Genomic DNA, 17,105 nt, shown 5'->3' with positions numbered 1-17,105 from the left:
TATAAACGGGGGATCTATAAAGCAGTGCTAGGACATCCATATTCCTATTCTCATTTAACACCAGGCCACCCTGATATAGCAAGCCAAAGAACTTTCACCGAAACTGATTATCCTCCCCCATGCCATCGCTCCTCGGAAGTACAGAATGATAATACTGGTCTAAACCCCCACCAAAGACATCCCCACTGAACAAATCTGGCTGCAGCTGGAACATGGAGAAATCCTCCGCTTCCTTAGTCCCGAAGAGGTGACTTGCAAAATCTAGGTTGAAACTATTCCTCGCTAGCTCTTCGCTCTTCCCTACCGCGTATCCCTGCGCGGACAATAGCTGGCTCTGGTCGAAATCTAACGATATAGGATCGGCTCCTTCTTCCAAAGTGGTGGCTCGCGGAGTGCCGGTCGTAGATTGGTGTTGGGTTACGGGGTCTTCGTTATCCGCGGCGAGGAGAAGCTTCTTGGCAGTGGTCTGATCGAGGAATTGGAAGAAGAGCTGGAGGACCCAGTTTGTGACGTCCCATGTCTTTTGGAGCTCGCGCAAACCGAGGAGGCAGAGTTGGGCGCGGTATTCGGCGAGTTTGCGAGCAGTATCTTTGGATCGCCGGAGGCAGATTGTGTGGATGCAAAGCGAGTTGAAGAGACTCGTGGTTCTGACTGCTTTAGTACTTTGGGGTGTTATATATCGGCATATGTTTCAACTTACACGTGTACGTTGCTGTGCTGAACTAAGTCTTGTGACAGGACATCTTCAATGATGCGAGTATTTCTACATGCGGCCTGCAGCGCAATATCCCCAAGATCCTCCTGGGGAGTCCTCTCCGATCTAAGGTATGCAGATCGATACAGGAGTATATACAAGTTACTATGTCTGTTAGCTTGGCATCCTGGGAGAAATCCCCGATACGCACTTATATGATAGATGCAGCATGCTGGCCCAAAAGGAACTGGCAGTGGCGGAGGCTCTCATCTCAGGCGAGAGTTCGGATTCCCAGTTAATAAGATTATCCTTAAGCTTCGACCTCTCGGAGTCTGGTTCGGGCGCTTTTATAGGAGTAAATTCTCGTAGCACTACTTTTCCAACTGCAAACCTGTTAGAATTCATCAATAGAGAAACCGCACGGGGAAACCAACGATAAACGGCTAGTTTTGCCATTTGTATAGCGTAAAGAATATGCTCTCTCTTTTGAGTCCCTAAAAATCTAGGGTACGCCGAATGATCTTCCTCCTCGAAATCCGAAGGATCTAGCATCTCGATATCGCAATCTTCATCTCGGATACGCGTGGGAAGTCCTAGTGCTGCCGAGCACTGACGATCCCGTACCTTCTATTTGTTAACACTAGCGATGAAATATGACAAAAGACATACATATAACGACCACCAAATTCTCTTCCGCAATTTTCCATTAGCAAAGCTAGTACTTGAGGATCTATCACAGGGAATTAGCTTCTGATCATGGGAATTAACACAGGCGAGACTCACGAGCGATGCATCCCCTTCGTCTGTGCAAGACTAATAGCAGCACCGAGCCAGTGCCGGGTATCTTTTTCTAAAAGGGGACCTGCTCGCCAAAAGCTCATTAGAAACAGTGCCTGGGAGACGGTAATTTTATCCGTCTCATAATCTGCATCATAAATATCTTTGGCACGATTGTACAGAGTATTTCGAGCTTCTTGACGATCCGAGTAACCCATGTTCCTCATAACCGCCCCATTGCAGTGACTAGCGCCAACGAAAAGCACAGCTTGGAATAAGATGGGGGAAAGCGTGTTTGTGATGTAGGAGTTGAAAAACTGGTATCGATCTAGTACTGGGAAGCAGGGATGGAACCAGGAGAAGTAGGCTTCAAACAGAACTTCGCAGACATCATTCGAGGGGAATGAGAATGCGCCATCTTGCGTGAGATAGTCGATCCTGGCCGCTTTTCGGCGACTCTCAAAAGGCAGTGTAGATGTCTTCGAGCTCACCGCGGCTGGTATAGGATATCGAAGCTTATCGGTTGGAGAATGATGGCTGGCGGCTGCTGAACTCTGCGCGGTATGAACGAGGGATATGGAATTGGATTCTCCTAGGAAGACGGTGTCGGCACCATCTGCGCCGTTCAAAGCTCCCTGGGTTGATCCAGGTGAGGGAGGAGTGATATGGAAAATGGGGGATGCGGCGGTCTCTTCTTTGTGTTTGCCCGGTGCATTCATACTCATACTCGGGCTGGTATAAGTAGCATGGTCGTGTTTCGTTTCACTCGCGGCCGCTTCGAATGGCAAGGATCCGTTGGCTTTAGTTGTGCCAGCCCCAGAACTATTATTATTCGACTGACCCGAGCGGGTATGTTTAGGATGTCGTTCATATCTATAAACGCGGTTAGAGATTTACCACCGTTGAATTAACTTCTTGGATGTGGACGTACTTTCCGCGCCTCGACTTCATCAACTCGCACGGTATACTCGCAGTTCTGCAATTCTTGCACGGCTGCTCCTCCATAACATTGCATTTCACTCGGCGGGAATTGCATGTCTTACATGCCTTCTTCGCGCGAGATCGCATGCGCTGTTGCTGAGCTGTTGTTGCGCCTGGGGTTGTCGGCGGGTTCGTCTGGGAGTCCGCTGGAGCGGACGCTGGGGTGTTCGTCGCATCCAACATGATGTGGTCGCGAATTGGCCACAAGACATCTGAAGCGCCAATGGTCTAGGTGTAGCATTATAGGGCCTGCTCATGATATTTGCAGGGCATCGGGAGGATTAAATGCGGGGTTGAAAGACGCCGAGAATATCGTTGTTGATAGATACTCGTAGTGTACGTAGTATTTACGTCGGAGTATGGATTTGGATGTCGTCGGGAAGTCTGGGGGATTCCAGAGAGCGGGGCGGGGCGGGGCGGGGGCCGGGAGCGGAGTCCTCCACGCGCTAAGCACCTGTTACCAAGGTAATGGGAACCGGAATAAGCATATGTACTTCGGATGGAATACGTACATACAGTATACATATATATATACCGCAAAAAGAGAAAACAAGCTTCTAAATAAGTCGCCCTTACATCTTTAAAGCGACCAGCCTAGTCTAGCAGGGCCTGGTGAGGCTCTACTAGCGAGTTTCGTCACCACTCATATAGGGATCCCCGACTTATATGCGCAGCGTAAGGTATATAGTTGTATAGATAGATGTATTGAGATGATGTGATGCGAAGAGTGCGGTAGATATTGTACACTTGTCCCACTAAATATAGTATCCATATCGGCCAACACATGTCCTGATTCCCTGGCTTGTATTATACACATTACCTGGCTACGCCAACTATCAGTTCAGCCACATAGGATATCCCAAAACACCTATTATAGTCCGTCCAATGCTACAACCACATCATCAAGAATAATTCGGTCGTCGTAAGTATGCGTATGTTTTCGCATATCATTCATCAGGTCATCATCGTCATCTAAACTGGTCAACGCGGGGGGGATCTCAAAAAGATCAGGATCGGTGGTGCCGGGGAAATGTGCGCCGCCGCCGACGCCTACTAAATCCCCAGTGGAGGATGATAAGGAGGATGGTTCTGGGGGTGCCGCTGCTGTGGGTCGCGGTTCTTGTTGGGTTTCTGGTATTGGTGTGTATTCTGTCGGTATGGGTGTGGGTATAGATGTGGATATTGTTTCCATTTTCGTTGCTTCTTGTTCTATGGGTCGTTGTTCTTGACCGTCGTAATCATTGGGTAGAGTCGCTGGAATTGGTAGGGCCTCTTGGTGTGAGGTCGTAGCTGGGATATCATGTAGTGGATCCCGCTTTTCGGATTCGGGATTGGAGATCACTGGTTCAATATGTTGTGATTCGTAACACCGCTCTCTGCAACTAGCGGCAGCAGTCAAGATTTCTTCCAGTGGCTCAGAGTTGGATGGCGTATGCCGCCCTGAGTCTAAAGAATTGAACCTGGCATTGGAGGCGGCTAGTCCTGTGGGATGTTCCCCTCGAATATCCTGCTCGACCGAGCCAGAGGCCATCGTGGGCGTAATTTCGACTGGGTCACCAGCACCTGAGGTATGCCGACCTGGGGTTTCTGTGGTTTCCAAAATCTCGGATGTAGTACTCGACTCTGGTAGCGGAATACTGACTTCCGGAGGTGGAATATGGGCTTCTAGGAACGAGATACTGACTTCCGAAAACGGCATGACAGTCCCAGCCTTTTCGAACCTCTGAGGAGCCGGGGGAGACCGGCCTCGTCGTGGGTAAAACTCAGTGTCGTCCGAAACGTCAGTTACCGCATAATCATATACGTTGATTGATCGGTCTATTCCCAACGAGCTATATGGAGGGCTATGAACCCCAAAACTGCACGGATGATTACCATTTGTATAAGGCTTCTCATCCATATGCTGGGCATCGACCACGATAGGCACCGGCTGGGAAGGCCCTTCGTCAAACCTGTCTTCCATCTCAGGGAACAACGTGAGCAGCGCGGAAGCTTGTAGACGCCGTCGAGGATCATCATCAAGACAACGATGGCAAATATCCAGGAAGTAGTCTGGAATCTCCGGCGGAAAGCAGGCTAGATTCAATGGTCGTTGTGTTTCTGGTTCATCATGTTGAGTGGCCAAAGCAAACATAACCATGCCTAGTTGGTACAAATCTGATTTGACTCCAATGTACATGGATATCCGTTGGTTACTGTCAATGAGATCGCGAACTTCAGGGGGTTCCCAACCCACGGGGCATCCCCGTCTATTGATGTCTATGATCTTGGCGCGGTCATATTCATCAATGACGATATTTGAAAGAGTGAAATCTCCTTGCACAAAGCCTGCCTCGTGAATCTCTGCAAGGCCCTGAACAATCTCCCTAGCCCACCGCTCCCGCCTCTCCCAGGGGAGCTTGCCGTCTCCGTCGTAGATTACATCTATCAAGGCGCCCTGCTCAGCAAAACTAATGAGCAGTCCTTTGACAAACTCGCCCCTATTATCGAGGACCACGCCTCCAAACTGAATCACGCTGCGTGAGCCGGAAAGTTGATGGAGTGCATTGATCTCATACAAAAATTCATCGACTGTATCCGGGCCGGGGATCTCCTTTTTGATGAAGACTTGCCCGTTAACCCTGACCTTGTAGACGAAACCGGAGAGATGGGAGTCGAACACAAGCTCATCCTCCCTGATTCGCCTGCAGCCCAAGTGATTGATGGCTCTCACCGGAGGATAGGAGATAATCTCCGAAACATCTTCGACCACGTGAACGTGAAGCCGTTCATTCTCAGTCTGCAATTTCAGATTCGTGACCGTGTCATAGAATTGAATATCTGGGAGGGATTCTCGGATAGCCTCATATATCCGTGCGCTCTTGTCCCGCTGGAATTTGGTACGGAGGAGCTCCTCCTCCAACGAGCCCTCGGGAGCATTCCGGTAATCCAGCGAGACGGTCACCCGTCGCCAATGCGTAGGGGTTTCCGCAAACGTCACGAAGAATTTCTCCCTCTTGGACTTATCTCGAAAATGCATGCTCAGATTCAAGATCCATTTCTTCTCGAGCTCTTCGAGGATCATCTCATCGAATGCTTCGGTTGAGATGGACTGCGTCTCGACAGCTGACACATCCTTGGAGACGTCCACATATTCCTGGACCTCCTCTAGCTTCGTCTCTGGCGGGGGCTTGACGCCATTATCTAGTACTGCCTCGATGGTATCTGTAGTCTCTAGCAACTCCGGGGCACTTAGCCTGGGGGAACCGGCCAAAGCAATTGACGAGTCTCGCGCGGAGCCATTAAGCCTCCTGTCAACCGACACCGTCCGCCGCTCATCGGGGTTTGGAATGACGGGTACTAATCGATCCCGCAGCTCTGACTGCTGTCTCTTGAAGGTCCCCTGACGTGGTATGCCTGGCACCACCTTTCTCGAGATCCGGCGGGCGATGCCAATACCGGGCCGCGTGGTATCCTCCTGGAGGGGAGGAGGCAGAGGGGGGTGATGATGATTATGGTGATCCTCCTTGCCGAAAAGTCTCTTCCAGGACCACGGCATCTTATGCTCGGGGAATGCGGCTGTTCCCTCACGCGGCGGCTTCTCCGCCTGGGTCATGGTGGAGTCGAGTTCGAGACGGACCCGGCAGCTAAAGACCATGGTTAGCAAGGATGATCTCTTCACTCTTAAAGGCTCCAACGGTAACTGGAGGGGGGTCTCCCGCGTACATGCTGGAGATATCGCCACGGCCACGGCCAGAACTCTTGGAGAACCAGCGCCTCGACGCCTCAACCCAATGCTGATGATGCTGATACTGAGAGGGGGATGTTGTGGTCAGCAATTCGCAGCGCCGGGGTGCATGTCGGCACGCGGTCGCTGGTGTAGCATGCAGGTATCCGACGAGATCGACGTGGACGAGAGCAATGGCACTCTCCTGTTCTTGTACTGGTGGTGTATGGGAATCATTGCATTGGCATGATGTGTGCAATGGCGAGGAGGAGGTTCTTTTGGGGGGGAGGGGGAGGACGAGACAGATGTAACAATGGTTGTTTATAGGAACGAGAACGAGAACGGAACGAAACGAGGCGGTCGGGGGACGAGGAACCGCTGGCTGGCTGTTCAAGGGCGTGCTCCGGACAGTAGTGAAGTAAAGGCTAATAAGAGGGCCAGTGGCCAGTATTCTATGTGATGCGGTGAGGGAGTGAGGGAGAGAGTCTGCAGCAGCCCGAGACTGCAAATCCAAGAGTAGTGCAGAGTGCAGCGCAGAGTGCAGACAGAGCGCAGGGCAGTACAGTAGCAGTAACAAGGAGTGCGTCGTCCAGGCAGCTAGTTACAGGGCGTCCAGACTCTGGAATTGGCTCGATACAGGCACGAGATACAGGGCATCAAGACTGGTCCAGTAAGTACCCGTACAGCACGGTGAACAGTGAGGATACACCATCGTTCGAGTGCTTCACAAGTATGAGGTAGGTACCTATGAAGTACCTCCAAAGTACGAGTGCCGGGTACAGGTACCTCTCCGCTACCTCCACATGGTAGTGCTGCCACAACCCAACCTCCAGCCTCCAACCACCAACCGCCGGACCTCGTCTCCTTAGATCCTCGAAGCTTCATCCTCCTCCACCAACCCCCCGACTTCCAGCGAACGACACTGTAACACGAAGCAAAACGCCCGTTCGGCTCCGAGTTCCGGTGCATTGCTCCTTGGCTGCCTCGCTCTGCTTCACTCTGCTTCACGCTGCTTCACGCTGCCTCACTCTGCTCGACTGGCATCCATTGAGTCCAGCCGGTTTCTGGGCTGCGGACGGGCCCGACGAACGCCTGAAAGGTCGATGAAACTGCGCCCTGTCAGAGCCCTCGAGAAGCATTTCCTTCCAACCTGATTCCTGCCGGCCAATCCCACACCGTGCCGTCTATTTCTTTACGGCGCATTTCGCTGATTGGCCTCCCATTTTGAAGATATTCTTCCCCCCAAAGTGCGTGGGTTGAGTGTGGGAGGGTTTCTTTTCGCGCTTGCTTTATTAACGCTGTGCTTTTTCCTTGGTCTTTATTCTCGGGGATGCCGCTCTCGAGAGTCAATTCATGACTGTTGATCATTATGTAGATCGGCATCATTGGATCAGAACTAGAACAGAGCATCGCGGGATGTTTCTGTGGGTAGGTAAAACCTCTAAAGCTACGGAGTGGTGGACCTATGGGTGGTTTTTAGGGCTATCAGTCCCTGGGACCACATCAGAAAAACCCCCCTATTCTGCCCTATCTCTCCCTATTTAGGTCAGTAAGATGTTGACTAAATGCAGTACTCTATATCCATATCCAGATCCAGATCCATAGCTACAGTTACAGCTAGAGCACAAACAGATACAGATTCCCCACCCATTTCCACCCATTCCCACGCCTCAATCTTTTATTGATGCCCAACTCAGGCACCGCTCCCGTGCTCCGTCTTACTATCGGGTTCTCAATGAGGCTGGTTCTGCCCCCTCGCGCATGTCTGGACAAAAAACGTTACACGTACTCCATGCAATGCACCCTCACCCGCCTGCCTTCCATCGTCCTTCGATTGCCCCGTATTCCCATATTCCCACCATCAATTGGGTATGGGCGATGCGCTGCTACGCTGCGTCGGGGCTTCGGGACATCGCATCACAGCACAGCGCAACACACCAGCATCACCTAACGTGGCTGGGCGATGAACGAACCTATCTTCTTATTAACGCGTCGGTCGTGGTGTGATCTGGGGCTGTCTGCCCATGAGTGCGTAGATAGGTACGTACGTACGAACTGATACTTGAATGTCTTCTTGATGTCGAATAGCATTCCAATGTAGGGTTCGAGCCCAATCCCAATACTTCTCAACCCAGATACTCTTTAATTCAACCGTTTTAGTTCATCCAACCTCTGACCTAGCCGTTCTTGACCCTTTTACTCCCCCCTTTTCCCTTCTCCACCACTTACTTCCGTTTGACCACCGCCCACACCACCCCCACTCGCCCCCCCTTATCCACTCACGTAGGCTACCCACCTCCATCAATCCAATCTATACCTCCCTCCTCTAAAACAACCATCCAGATCCAGATCCAGAACTCGAACACTTAGCCAACTCAGAGCTATGATATATTCCCTTCGCCTCGAGATCATATTTCCATGCCACGCCTCGCTAGATCAACTGGCAACCAGCATTCCACCATAACCGGAACCCCACCCCCCTCATACACACGCATGCCATGTTGCGCATACGCATCCATTCGCAGGCATGTATGTATGTAATCATGCCATGCGATCATGATGTGATCCACATGTTCACTTACACTGAACTCTTCCATGGATAACCCGGGGAATGTATGTATGGTGGTCCGATCTTCTTCCAGTAGCCAGACATGATCCAGGACAACTAGAGGTGACATATCTGGTTGAACGGCCAGAAAATACTTATATCGCCACGCGTCGGGCACCAAAGCCAGATCATCACTCCACGGTCGCCAGCAACATCTCGTCGAAAATCAATAGATCAACTTGGCTCGACATGAGAGATAGAGATGCTAGCGTTCGGTTTCTTCATTTGAAATCTGGCTAATCTACATTTTACATTATATATCGTATCGTATTGTATTGTACACCAACCAACCCCCCCCAACGACGTGTAGGCGGGGCGCCAATCAATCAATCTGCCTTGATATCTAGATGCAGGAGAGAGGAGAGAGTATGTTTCTGTAGTTCCCGGTTCCCATTTGGCTCTGTGCTGCTGCGTGACGATGTATAATATGACCCCAACATGCCAGCCTGGAGGAGCGAGAGAATAAAACGCCCATGCCTATGCCCATGCAATCATAAACTCCCTTCTCTTTTTGTCTATATGCAGCTCATCCCAACCTCAACCGCATCGTATACATTCCTGCCCGATACTGACGTCGTGATGACCGGGAAATGCAGGGAAGGGTAGTATCGCACGTGTATACCTTACTGTACAAGATCAGCTCGAGTCGATGGCGGAATGATCGCTCGATCAATCATCATCTTCATCGCTCTTATCGCCCTTCTTTCTGGCGAGTTGCTCTTTCCATTGGTTGTTCACCTGTTCTGAGTCGAGGTCAGGAAACACGAGATCAAAGACGTCCGAGTACCATTTCGCTGGACGGCCCTCGATGCCTTCCTTGATGTTCTATTTGCTGGGGATTAGTTGCAAAGTACGAAATTAGAAAGGGTAATGCTTTCCACTCACCTCTGGAAGTTCCAACCAGTCCGACATGTTGTCATCTGGGAAGATGATCATCTTTGACCCCGCCCGCCTTGCCGCGACTGTCTTCTCCCGCAGACCCCCAATTCTGAGAACTTTCCCTGTGACTGTAAGTTCACCAGTCATGGCGATTGTGGGGTCAAGTGGTTTGTTCAGAGCTAGCGACAGCAACGAAGTGGCCATTGTGATACCTGCCGAAGGGCCATCCTTCTGAACTGCTCCTTCTGGGCAATGTAGGTGGATCTTAGCTTTATCAAAGAAATGGTTGTCTGAGAACTGCTTCGCGACCACTGACTTGGCAAACGAATAGGCAATTGCCGTTGATTCCTTCATGACAGCTCGTAGATTTCCAGTCGTGGTTAAGCCGGCGCGAGAATTCGGGGTCAGGGCACTTTCTAGGATCGACTCGACATAGAGAGCAGCACCTCCCATCTGCGTCCATGCAAGACCCATGGCTACTCCGGGCGGGGTGATATCGTACAGCCGGTCCGATGTAAAGATAGGAGGCCCAACATAGTCCTTGAGGTTATCTTTACCAATCGTAACATGGACCGTATCAGGAACATCAAGTCCAATTCGCGGAGTCTCGGTAGTCTCCTTCTCGATATTCTCTGGCGTGACTTCAACTTTAGTCTCGTCCTTCTTTGATTCTTCCATCGCAGCCTGACCTTCCTCTATTAGAGCCTCTTCCTCGGCAAGCACCGTCTCGCCAACATCCTGCACGATCTTCAGTGCAGCTTTGCGATAGACCTTCTCGATCTGCTTTTTCAAATTTCGGACGCCAGATTCCCGACAATAAGATTTGATCAACTCTTCAATCGCCTCTTTGTTGAGCTTGACATCGACATCCTTCAAGCCTGCTAGCTCCTTTGATTGTGGCCCGAGGTACCGTTCTGCGATCGCCATCTTCTCATCTGCCACATAACCAGACAGTTCGATCGTCTCCATGCGGTCGAGGAGAGGGCGAGGAATTGTATCCGTCATATTTGCCGTACAAACAAAGAGGACCTTGGAAAGGTCAACGGGAACATCAAGGTACTGGTCCAGGAAGGAGTTATTCTGCTCCGGATCAAGCAACTCCAGCAACGCAGAAGCGGGATCTCCTTGATGTCCTCTTCCTAGTTTATCAATCTCATCAATCAATATCAGTGGATTTTCTGTTTGACATTTCTTTAATGCTTGGATGATTCTTCCCGGCAGGGCACCAACGTAGGTTCTTCGATGGCCCTTGATTTCAGCAACATCGGCAAGACCACCTACGCTGAACCTGTAGTATTGCCTATTGAGTGCCCTTGCAATACTCTTGCCAATACTGGTCTTACCAACCCCAGGGGGGCCGACGAAGCACAAGATCTTGCCCTCCACAGTTCCGCGCAACTTGCCCACAGCAATGAACTCCAGAATTCGATCTTTGACATCCTTCAGCCCGTAGTGATCTTCATCTAGAACGGTCACTGCATGCTTGATGCCAAAATTCTCCGCGCTACGCTGGCCCCAAGGAATCTGTGTCAGCCAATCCAGGTAATTTCTTGTGACGTTGAATTCTGAGGCCGCAGGCTCAAGGTGCGCGAGTTTGTTGAGCTCCTCATCAAAGACCTTCTTGACCGCTTCTGGCATGGCGAGTTTCAAACCCTTCTCCCTGAATTTCTCGACCAATTTATCTTTGCCGTCTGATTCGATCCCCAGCTCTCGTCGGATACCTTTCATCTGCTCCATAAGCCAGTATTCGCGCTGTCGCTTTTGAATGGATTGTTCAACATCTTTAGAGATCTTGGACTGTAGTTGAGCATTCATAAGCTCTTTTTTCAGGACCAATAATGCCTTTTGCAATCTCTCCTCCACATTGAGTGTCTCAAGTACATCTTGAAGCTCATTCACCTCGCCAGCAGAGACAGCGGCTGCAAAGTCGGCCAGCTTGGCAGGTTCTTGCATTATATTGCCTGCCGACTGGCTCATTGAGAAGGTGGATATCTGATCGCGGAATAGGCCGTTGAGACTGGCGACTTCCTTGAAGACATTGACGATCTCATTGGTGACGGCCCGGATGATGGGACTTTTTGGGTCGTGAGGCTCCTCGGAAAGGTTCTCTACCTTGACAAGGCTAACGGGGTATTTGTGGAGGAAGGACGTTGGTTCGTATGCGGAGGGAGGTGTCTCAGTGCCCTTTTGTTGCTGTACAGCGCCTTCTTCGAAACTGGCCACCACGTCGCCCTTCTTGTCTTCTGTCACCTCAGCTTTTGTTGGTTTCGGCGGGATAGCATCAGGAACTGGTGGTTCTGACGGGGCTTCAGCCTTCTTTGCCTCGTCAACCGGTGCTTTCTCCGGATTAATCAAGGCAGACATCTTGATACGCCGATGGGGGTACAGAACAGTGGTAAGTCCGCTCCCTTTCTCCCCAGAAACTGGGAAAGCGCTAGTAATTTGTGCAAACACGCCAACATCATGGACCTGGTCCATATTCTCAATCGTGTCGCCATCCATATTCTCATCCTTGAACAAAAAAGCTCCTATGTACGGTTGGCCCCTCTTAATCATCTCCTGAATCGCCGCAATGACATTGGGATCCTGTACGGTAACCGCCTTGTAGAAACCCGGGAAGAGAGGCCGCTTGGTAATAGGAATCGCCATCACCTGGGGATATATGTCCGGAACCGTGGGTTTCTGCAGCGCCTTCTCAGGCGATGCTTTTCGTCCTTTCTTCCCTCCATCTCCATTCCCACCATCACCTGCACTTCCTCCAGACGCAGCGCTGCTCCCTCGGCCATCTGGAGCGCTCCCAGACGAAGCATCGCTCTTTACAGAAGTTGCAGAGTCAGAACTTTTGCTCTTTCCTTCCACCGCGGCCTCACCACTTGTCTCCTTAGCGGGCTCTACTTTCTCTTTCGTGTTCCCTTCCGTCGATTCCTCTATGGCAGGCTCTTTGGGATCCTTCGGTGCATCTTTCCGCCTTGCAGGTGAAATCGAGAATCGGGAGACGCATAAGGGCGTGGTCTGGGTAGGGGTAGGTCGTGAGGAGGTGGCTGAGAGCAGCTGGCGTTGTAGGGCACGAGATGGCGAGGACGTAACGTAGAGCCGGCTGGCGCAGATAATTGAATTGTGCCTAGCTGGTAAGGTCCGCGAGGAGTTTCGGAGCGCGAGCCGCCATGGTAGATTTTGGCCGTATAGCATAATAACTTCTCTTCACGGTTGGTTGATGCTGTACCTGTTTGCTGGGAACCTCACATGGGCCGGGGGCAAAATCCGAATATAATCTAAGATATAAGACGCAGAAAAGGTGCAGTAAATCTAGCCGAACAGATATACAGGAATGGAGGATGTGGTGGGAAGAAACTGGCTGTAAGTGATGGTGATTCGTATCCTGGAATCAACCTGGAGATTTATTGTCTTTTCGTCACCAACGGAGCTGCTTTCAAATCGATGCGGCGTTTGTCACGAGAATGCCGACAAGAACCATTTTGTGCCTAAGGCCACAACAGCTATTTTCCATGCGAGCTATGCCGAGGCTATTCACTCTACTTGCAGTATGGTCTGTATGTTATTATTAATAAAAGACGAAGTGCTAGATCATAGTACTCCCACTTCAAAATACTAGTGGACCCCCAATGGTTTAACCTAAGCTTCATTGTACTGTTCTACAATCAGCCAGGCTGCGAATTAATAGTAGGCTTTGTATATTCCTAATATAAAACCACCGATCTAAAATATTTAGAGCTGTTCTGAACTGTAGATGCGTAATGCATAAAAGGAAAGGTATCTATAGCTTTAAATTAAGATATTGAGCATCGCACTTTCTAGTTAGACTTTATCATGATATGTCCGAACACCTATGACATATACGGGTCAAACGGGCAGTACAGCTGGCTTCATCCATTGATATTTTTACTAATCCTAGCTATCACTACCTCCATGCATTAAGCCCCGCCCATGGATCGTTCGAGCCTTGCCCCGAGTTCTGACGTTGCTGCATCGTATTCTGTCCATGCCCATACTCTCCATGGCCCATGGCACCGGGTTGCGGGAACGTTTGCTGGGGCCCAAGCGGTGGTGGTCCTGGGGGAGGAGGTGGTGGAATATAGCCTGGAGGTACGTTGAATTGCTGGTGGGGCATAGGTGATTGGGGTTGTCTCCCATATTGGTTTTGCGAGAATTGGGTTTGGGTTGGAGGCGGCGACATTTGCGCAAATTGAGTCTTTGTCGGCGGTGGTGACATCTGTGCGAATTGGGTCTGGCCTGGAGGTGGTGATATGGGTTGGTTTGGATCACGAGGTGGATACATGCTTGGGTTGTACCCTCCTTGAGGTTGTGATCCATGCTGCTGGGCAATGTATATATCGGGTGGGTGCCGCTTCTGAGGTTGTTGGGCAAATTGAGATCCATTTGAAGGAGCGAACGATGGATGGGCTGACTGAGGGTGTGTCGTGGTTTGTGGAGGTGGCGAGGTGGGGACTTGGTACTGGCCTGCGAAGTTCGTGGTAGGATATCTGGTTGATGGCGATGGGTTTTGATATGATGTCGATTGAGATCTAGCGGGGTGGCCGGATGACGGTGATGTTGAAGTGGGATCCATTGACATACGCTCCATAAGCCCCCGAAGACGTTCGCGTTCCTTATCAGCTTTCCCGTTGGCATTGGCAGCTCGTTCTTGCTCAATCTGGTTGAGCAGCTGGGCGCCCTCCGATCGCCGATTGTTTACGAATGTCTCAACATTCTTATCTAGACTATCCACGGTATCTTTCATCTCGCTGTACCATTGCTTCGCACTTTGGAGTCCAGCCTCAAGATCTAAAAATTCCTGGTAAATCCGCTTATATTTTGACATAACGGCAGATCGCTGCCGTGTAATATTTTCATATTTGCTTTGCTCTGACCGGACTCGCTTGTCCTGCAACAAAGTATTGAAGGTCGCTGTGAGCTCCTTCATGAGCGATGATTGTTTATGGTTTGCGGAGAGGAGCCGATGTTGGTGGGGTCGAAACTTTTCGAGCTCCGCTTGGAAAAGCTGCGTCTCGTACGTGGATATGGCCTTCTTGTTAAGGATTAAGACTTGCGAGATGTCGTCGTTATGAACCTAAAACATGTCAGTGATTTGCATTACCTGTATTATTTGAAATGTATACCTTTTCCTTCAAGTCTTTTAGGACCTGGGATCTCTCACGCTTTAGCAGATTCAGCTTTTTGAGAATCTCTTCTACCTTAGAAACCTGGTCCATAACACTGAGACCAGTTTCCTCGAAGTCATCATCTAGTAGATTCCCTTGGCCACCAGTTGGGCTCCCAGCATTTCTTGACTTCCCGCCAACTTGAATATGGGCCTTTTGGAAGAGCACATCGGCCTCGCCAGTTTCACCAGCTGAACGCATCTCACCAAATTCTACTTCGTGCTGTCGAAATTTCGCATAAAGTTGACTGTCACTCCTTGCTGCCTCATCAAGGGCCTCTCTATAATTTCGAATATCGTTGCGAAGGGTGGATGTTAATCTAGAGCTTGGCTGTTGTGTCCAATCCGCTTCATATTTGGATCGCATCTTCTCGCATACGCTCTCTTCCATGTCCAGCTGCTTGCTACTCCGATCCAGCACGGTTACGACATCCTCTTTCTTCGATTTCAAGTAGTCGAAAGTAGCCAGAGGACGGTCTTGGCTTGCTATATCGTCGCACCACCCACGAAACTCATCATCGACAGTCAGTTCTTGGTCAAATCCGCCTTTTAGAACCTGCAAAGCATTGGGTAGCCTTAAATAGTCCAGACTTGCATCCATTTCGCTGTTCGCGGTTTCGACCCTCTCCGTTTCAGCTCGAATCAATTTCGCCTTCTCTTCGTCATACAAACTTGCCGATTCCGTGACCGACATCGGAACAATCTTTTGGAAGATATCCGGACCCGTAATACGTTGTATATCTTGTCCGGCATACAGTTCACTGACCGGAATCGCCTTGGCCGCTGGAAGTTTTGGAATAACTGCAAGAGCAGCCTCTGCCGGTACAGTTTGATGATAAATGTAGTCGTTGTCTTTAACGAGGGCAGTTAATTGTTCCTGAACGTTGGCGAGATGGCGTTTGGTAATTTCAACAAGAGCTGCCCCGGTTTCCGAGTTGAGATTGGAGTTTGCCGGGACATTCCCAGGAAATGAATTTGCCAACTTGGTTGCATCTCTAGCAGCGGTCTCGGCGACTTGTAGACGGGAGATCGCTACTCCATGGGAATTTGCATCATCATCTGCCAAAGCTTGATAGTACTGAGCTAAGGATGTCATGTAATTTGATTTGATCTATTGTGATGTCAGCCAGCTCCCTGATATATAACGGGCCATATCATGATGCGGGTACAAAGAGCCCGGCAAAGTAGGCGGATATCTCTATATATACCACGTATCCCACCTAGTTGAAAATGAAGAGAGCATACCTGAACCACGAGCAGCCACACCTTCTCAAAAATGGCTTTATTCACATTATCTTGCGTGCCCTCAACCGCCTGAGAATAGAGATATCCAGCTTGACTCGCAAGTTTCGCCAGAAGCCCAACCTTCTTGTCGTCGGCAATTTGCTTTTCCAGGAATACCTCCTGGCCCTGAGCCAACATGACCTGTATAAGAGTCTTTACCGTATCGCGGCTGAGATCTGTGGACGGGGCGTGTAGGAAGTTCTCGTTTATGTATGTGAACATGCCCGCAGATGCTTGAAATGAGTGGTATGCTGTTTTGAGACCGGAGTCCTCCGATCGGGTCTGTTGTGCTGCATGACATGATAGCACCGCAGAGATGTTAAATATGATCGAGGCCTTCTCGTAGGCTAAGGAGTATTGGGACGTGGGCTTGTGGGTGAAAGCGTCGAACCTGGTAAATGTGTATCCATTAGCTACATGTCACATGCATGTCCTTCAACCAAACGGGGGTCGCCATACCAGGTGAAAGAAATTTTGATGTGGTTCTCATCCACGGGAAATCGAAGATCCAGTAATTCGAGCTGCCCGTAATATCTGTAGAGGAGATCCCGTCCAGCGGCGCTGTCCTTGCCCGCGCCCCTCATATCCTGCCGTAACCGGTTCAGAGTGGCGCACTCTTCATTATACCGTTCCGGATCATCCCCATATGTGGCCCGGATGTAGTTCTTCAGCGGTTGTATCCAGTCTATCTCGTTGGTGGCCTTCAACGGCACCGAGATCATCGGCGCCTGCATTCTGATGCTGTGCTGAGCTGTGCTCTTGCGAGCCGTAGCCCGGACTCTCTCTCCTCGCTCTGGGGACACAGCACTCTGGTCGTCCGCCCAGTCTTTTCTTTCCCTTTGGCAGAGCAGCGGGGGATTCGGGATAAGCGGCGGTATCCAGAAGTCGTCGAAGAAGCCTGGCGGGGGATCAGGTCTGTGGTGCGGACAGGCGATAAGGATGGCGGTGGAGAAGAGGGGTGATGCCGGTGATGTCGTGTACTCGGTATGGAAGTATG

At 50.5% G+C, this 17,105-nt stretch overlaps 4 protein-coding genes across 4 annotated transcripts; all 4 read right to left on the bottom strand.

The window, feature by feature from the left end:
• Positions 1 to 94: 94 nt before the first annotated feature.
• On the bottom strand, positions 95 to 2,635 carry BP5553_03210 (uncharacterized protein; the record flags this gene model as incomplete). The annotated part of the gene is made up of 6 exons (XM_032011833.1): positions 95 to 647; positions 701 to 859; positions 906 to 1,318; positions 1,364 to 1,424; positions 1,478 to 2,344; positions 2,403 to 2,635. The coding sequence occupies 6 exons, from the start codon at positions 2,633 to 2,635 to the stop codon at positions 95 to 97; spliced, it is 2,286 nt and encodes a 761-aa protein (XP_031871526.1).
• A 688-nt stretch (positions 2,636 to 3,323) lies between these two features.
• Positions 3,324 to 6,047, bottom strand: BP5553_03209 (Protein kinase-like (PK-like); the record flags this gene model as incomplete). Its single annotated transcript, XM_032011832.1, has 1 exon — positions 3,324 to 6,047. The coding sequence occupies one exon, from the start codon at positions 6,045 to 6,047 to the stop codon at positions 3,324 to 3,326; it is 2,724 nt and encodes a 907-aa protein (XP_031871525.1).
• A 3,388-nt stretch (positions 6,048 to 9,435) lies between these two features.
• On the bottom strand, positions 9,436 to 12,834 carry BP5553_03208 (Lon protease-like protein, mitochondrial; the record flags this gene model as incomplete). Its single annotated transcript, XM_032011831.1, has 2 exons — positions 9,436 to 9,591; positions 9,652 to 12,834. The coding sequence occupies 2 exons, from the start codon at positions 12,832 to 12,834 to the stop codon at positions 9,436 to 9,438; spliced, it is 3,339 nt and encodes a 1,112-aa protein (XP_031871524.1).
• A 730-nt stretch (positions 12,835 to 13,564) lies between these two features.
• BP5553_03207 (Uncharacterized protein) lies at positions 13,565 to 16,842 on the bottom strand (the record flags this gene model as incomplete). The annotated part of the gene is made up of 4 exons (XM_032011830.1): positions 13,565 to 14,734; positions 14,784 to 15,935; positions 16,070 to 16,499; positions 16,568 to 16,842. 4 exons carry the CDS (start codon positions 16,840 to 16,842, stop codon positions 13,565 to 13,567), a joined length of 3,027 nt encoding a protein of 1,008 aa, XP_031871523.1.
• Positions 16,843 to 17,105: the final 263 nt, after the last annotated feature.

This window comes from Venustampulla echinocandica (assembly GCF_003357145.1).
Source record: "Venustampulla echinocandica strain BP 5553 chromosome Unknown scaffold_1, whole genome shotgun sequence".
Classification (NCBI taxonomy): Eukaryota; Fungi; Ascomycota; class Leotiomycetes; order Helotiales; family Pleuroascaceae; genus Venustampulla; species Venustampulla echinocandica.
This window is presented reverse-complemented; position numbering and strand designations above follow the sequence as displayed.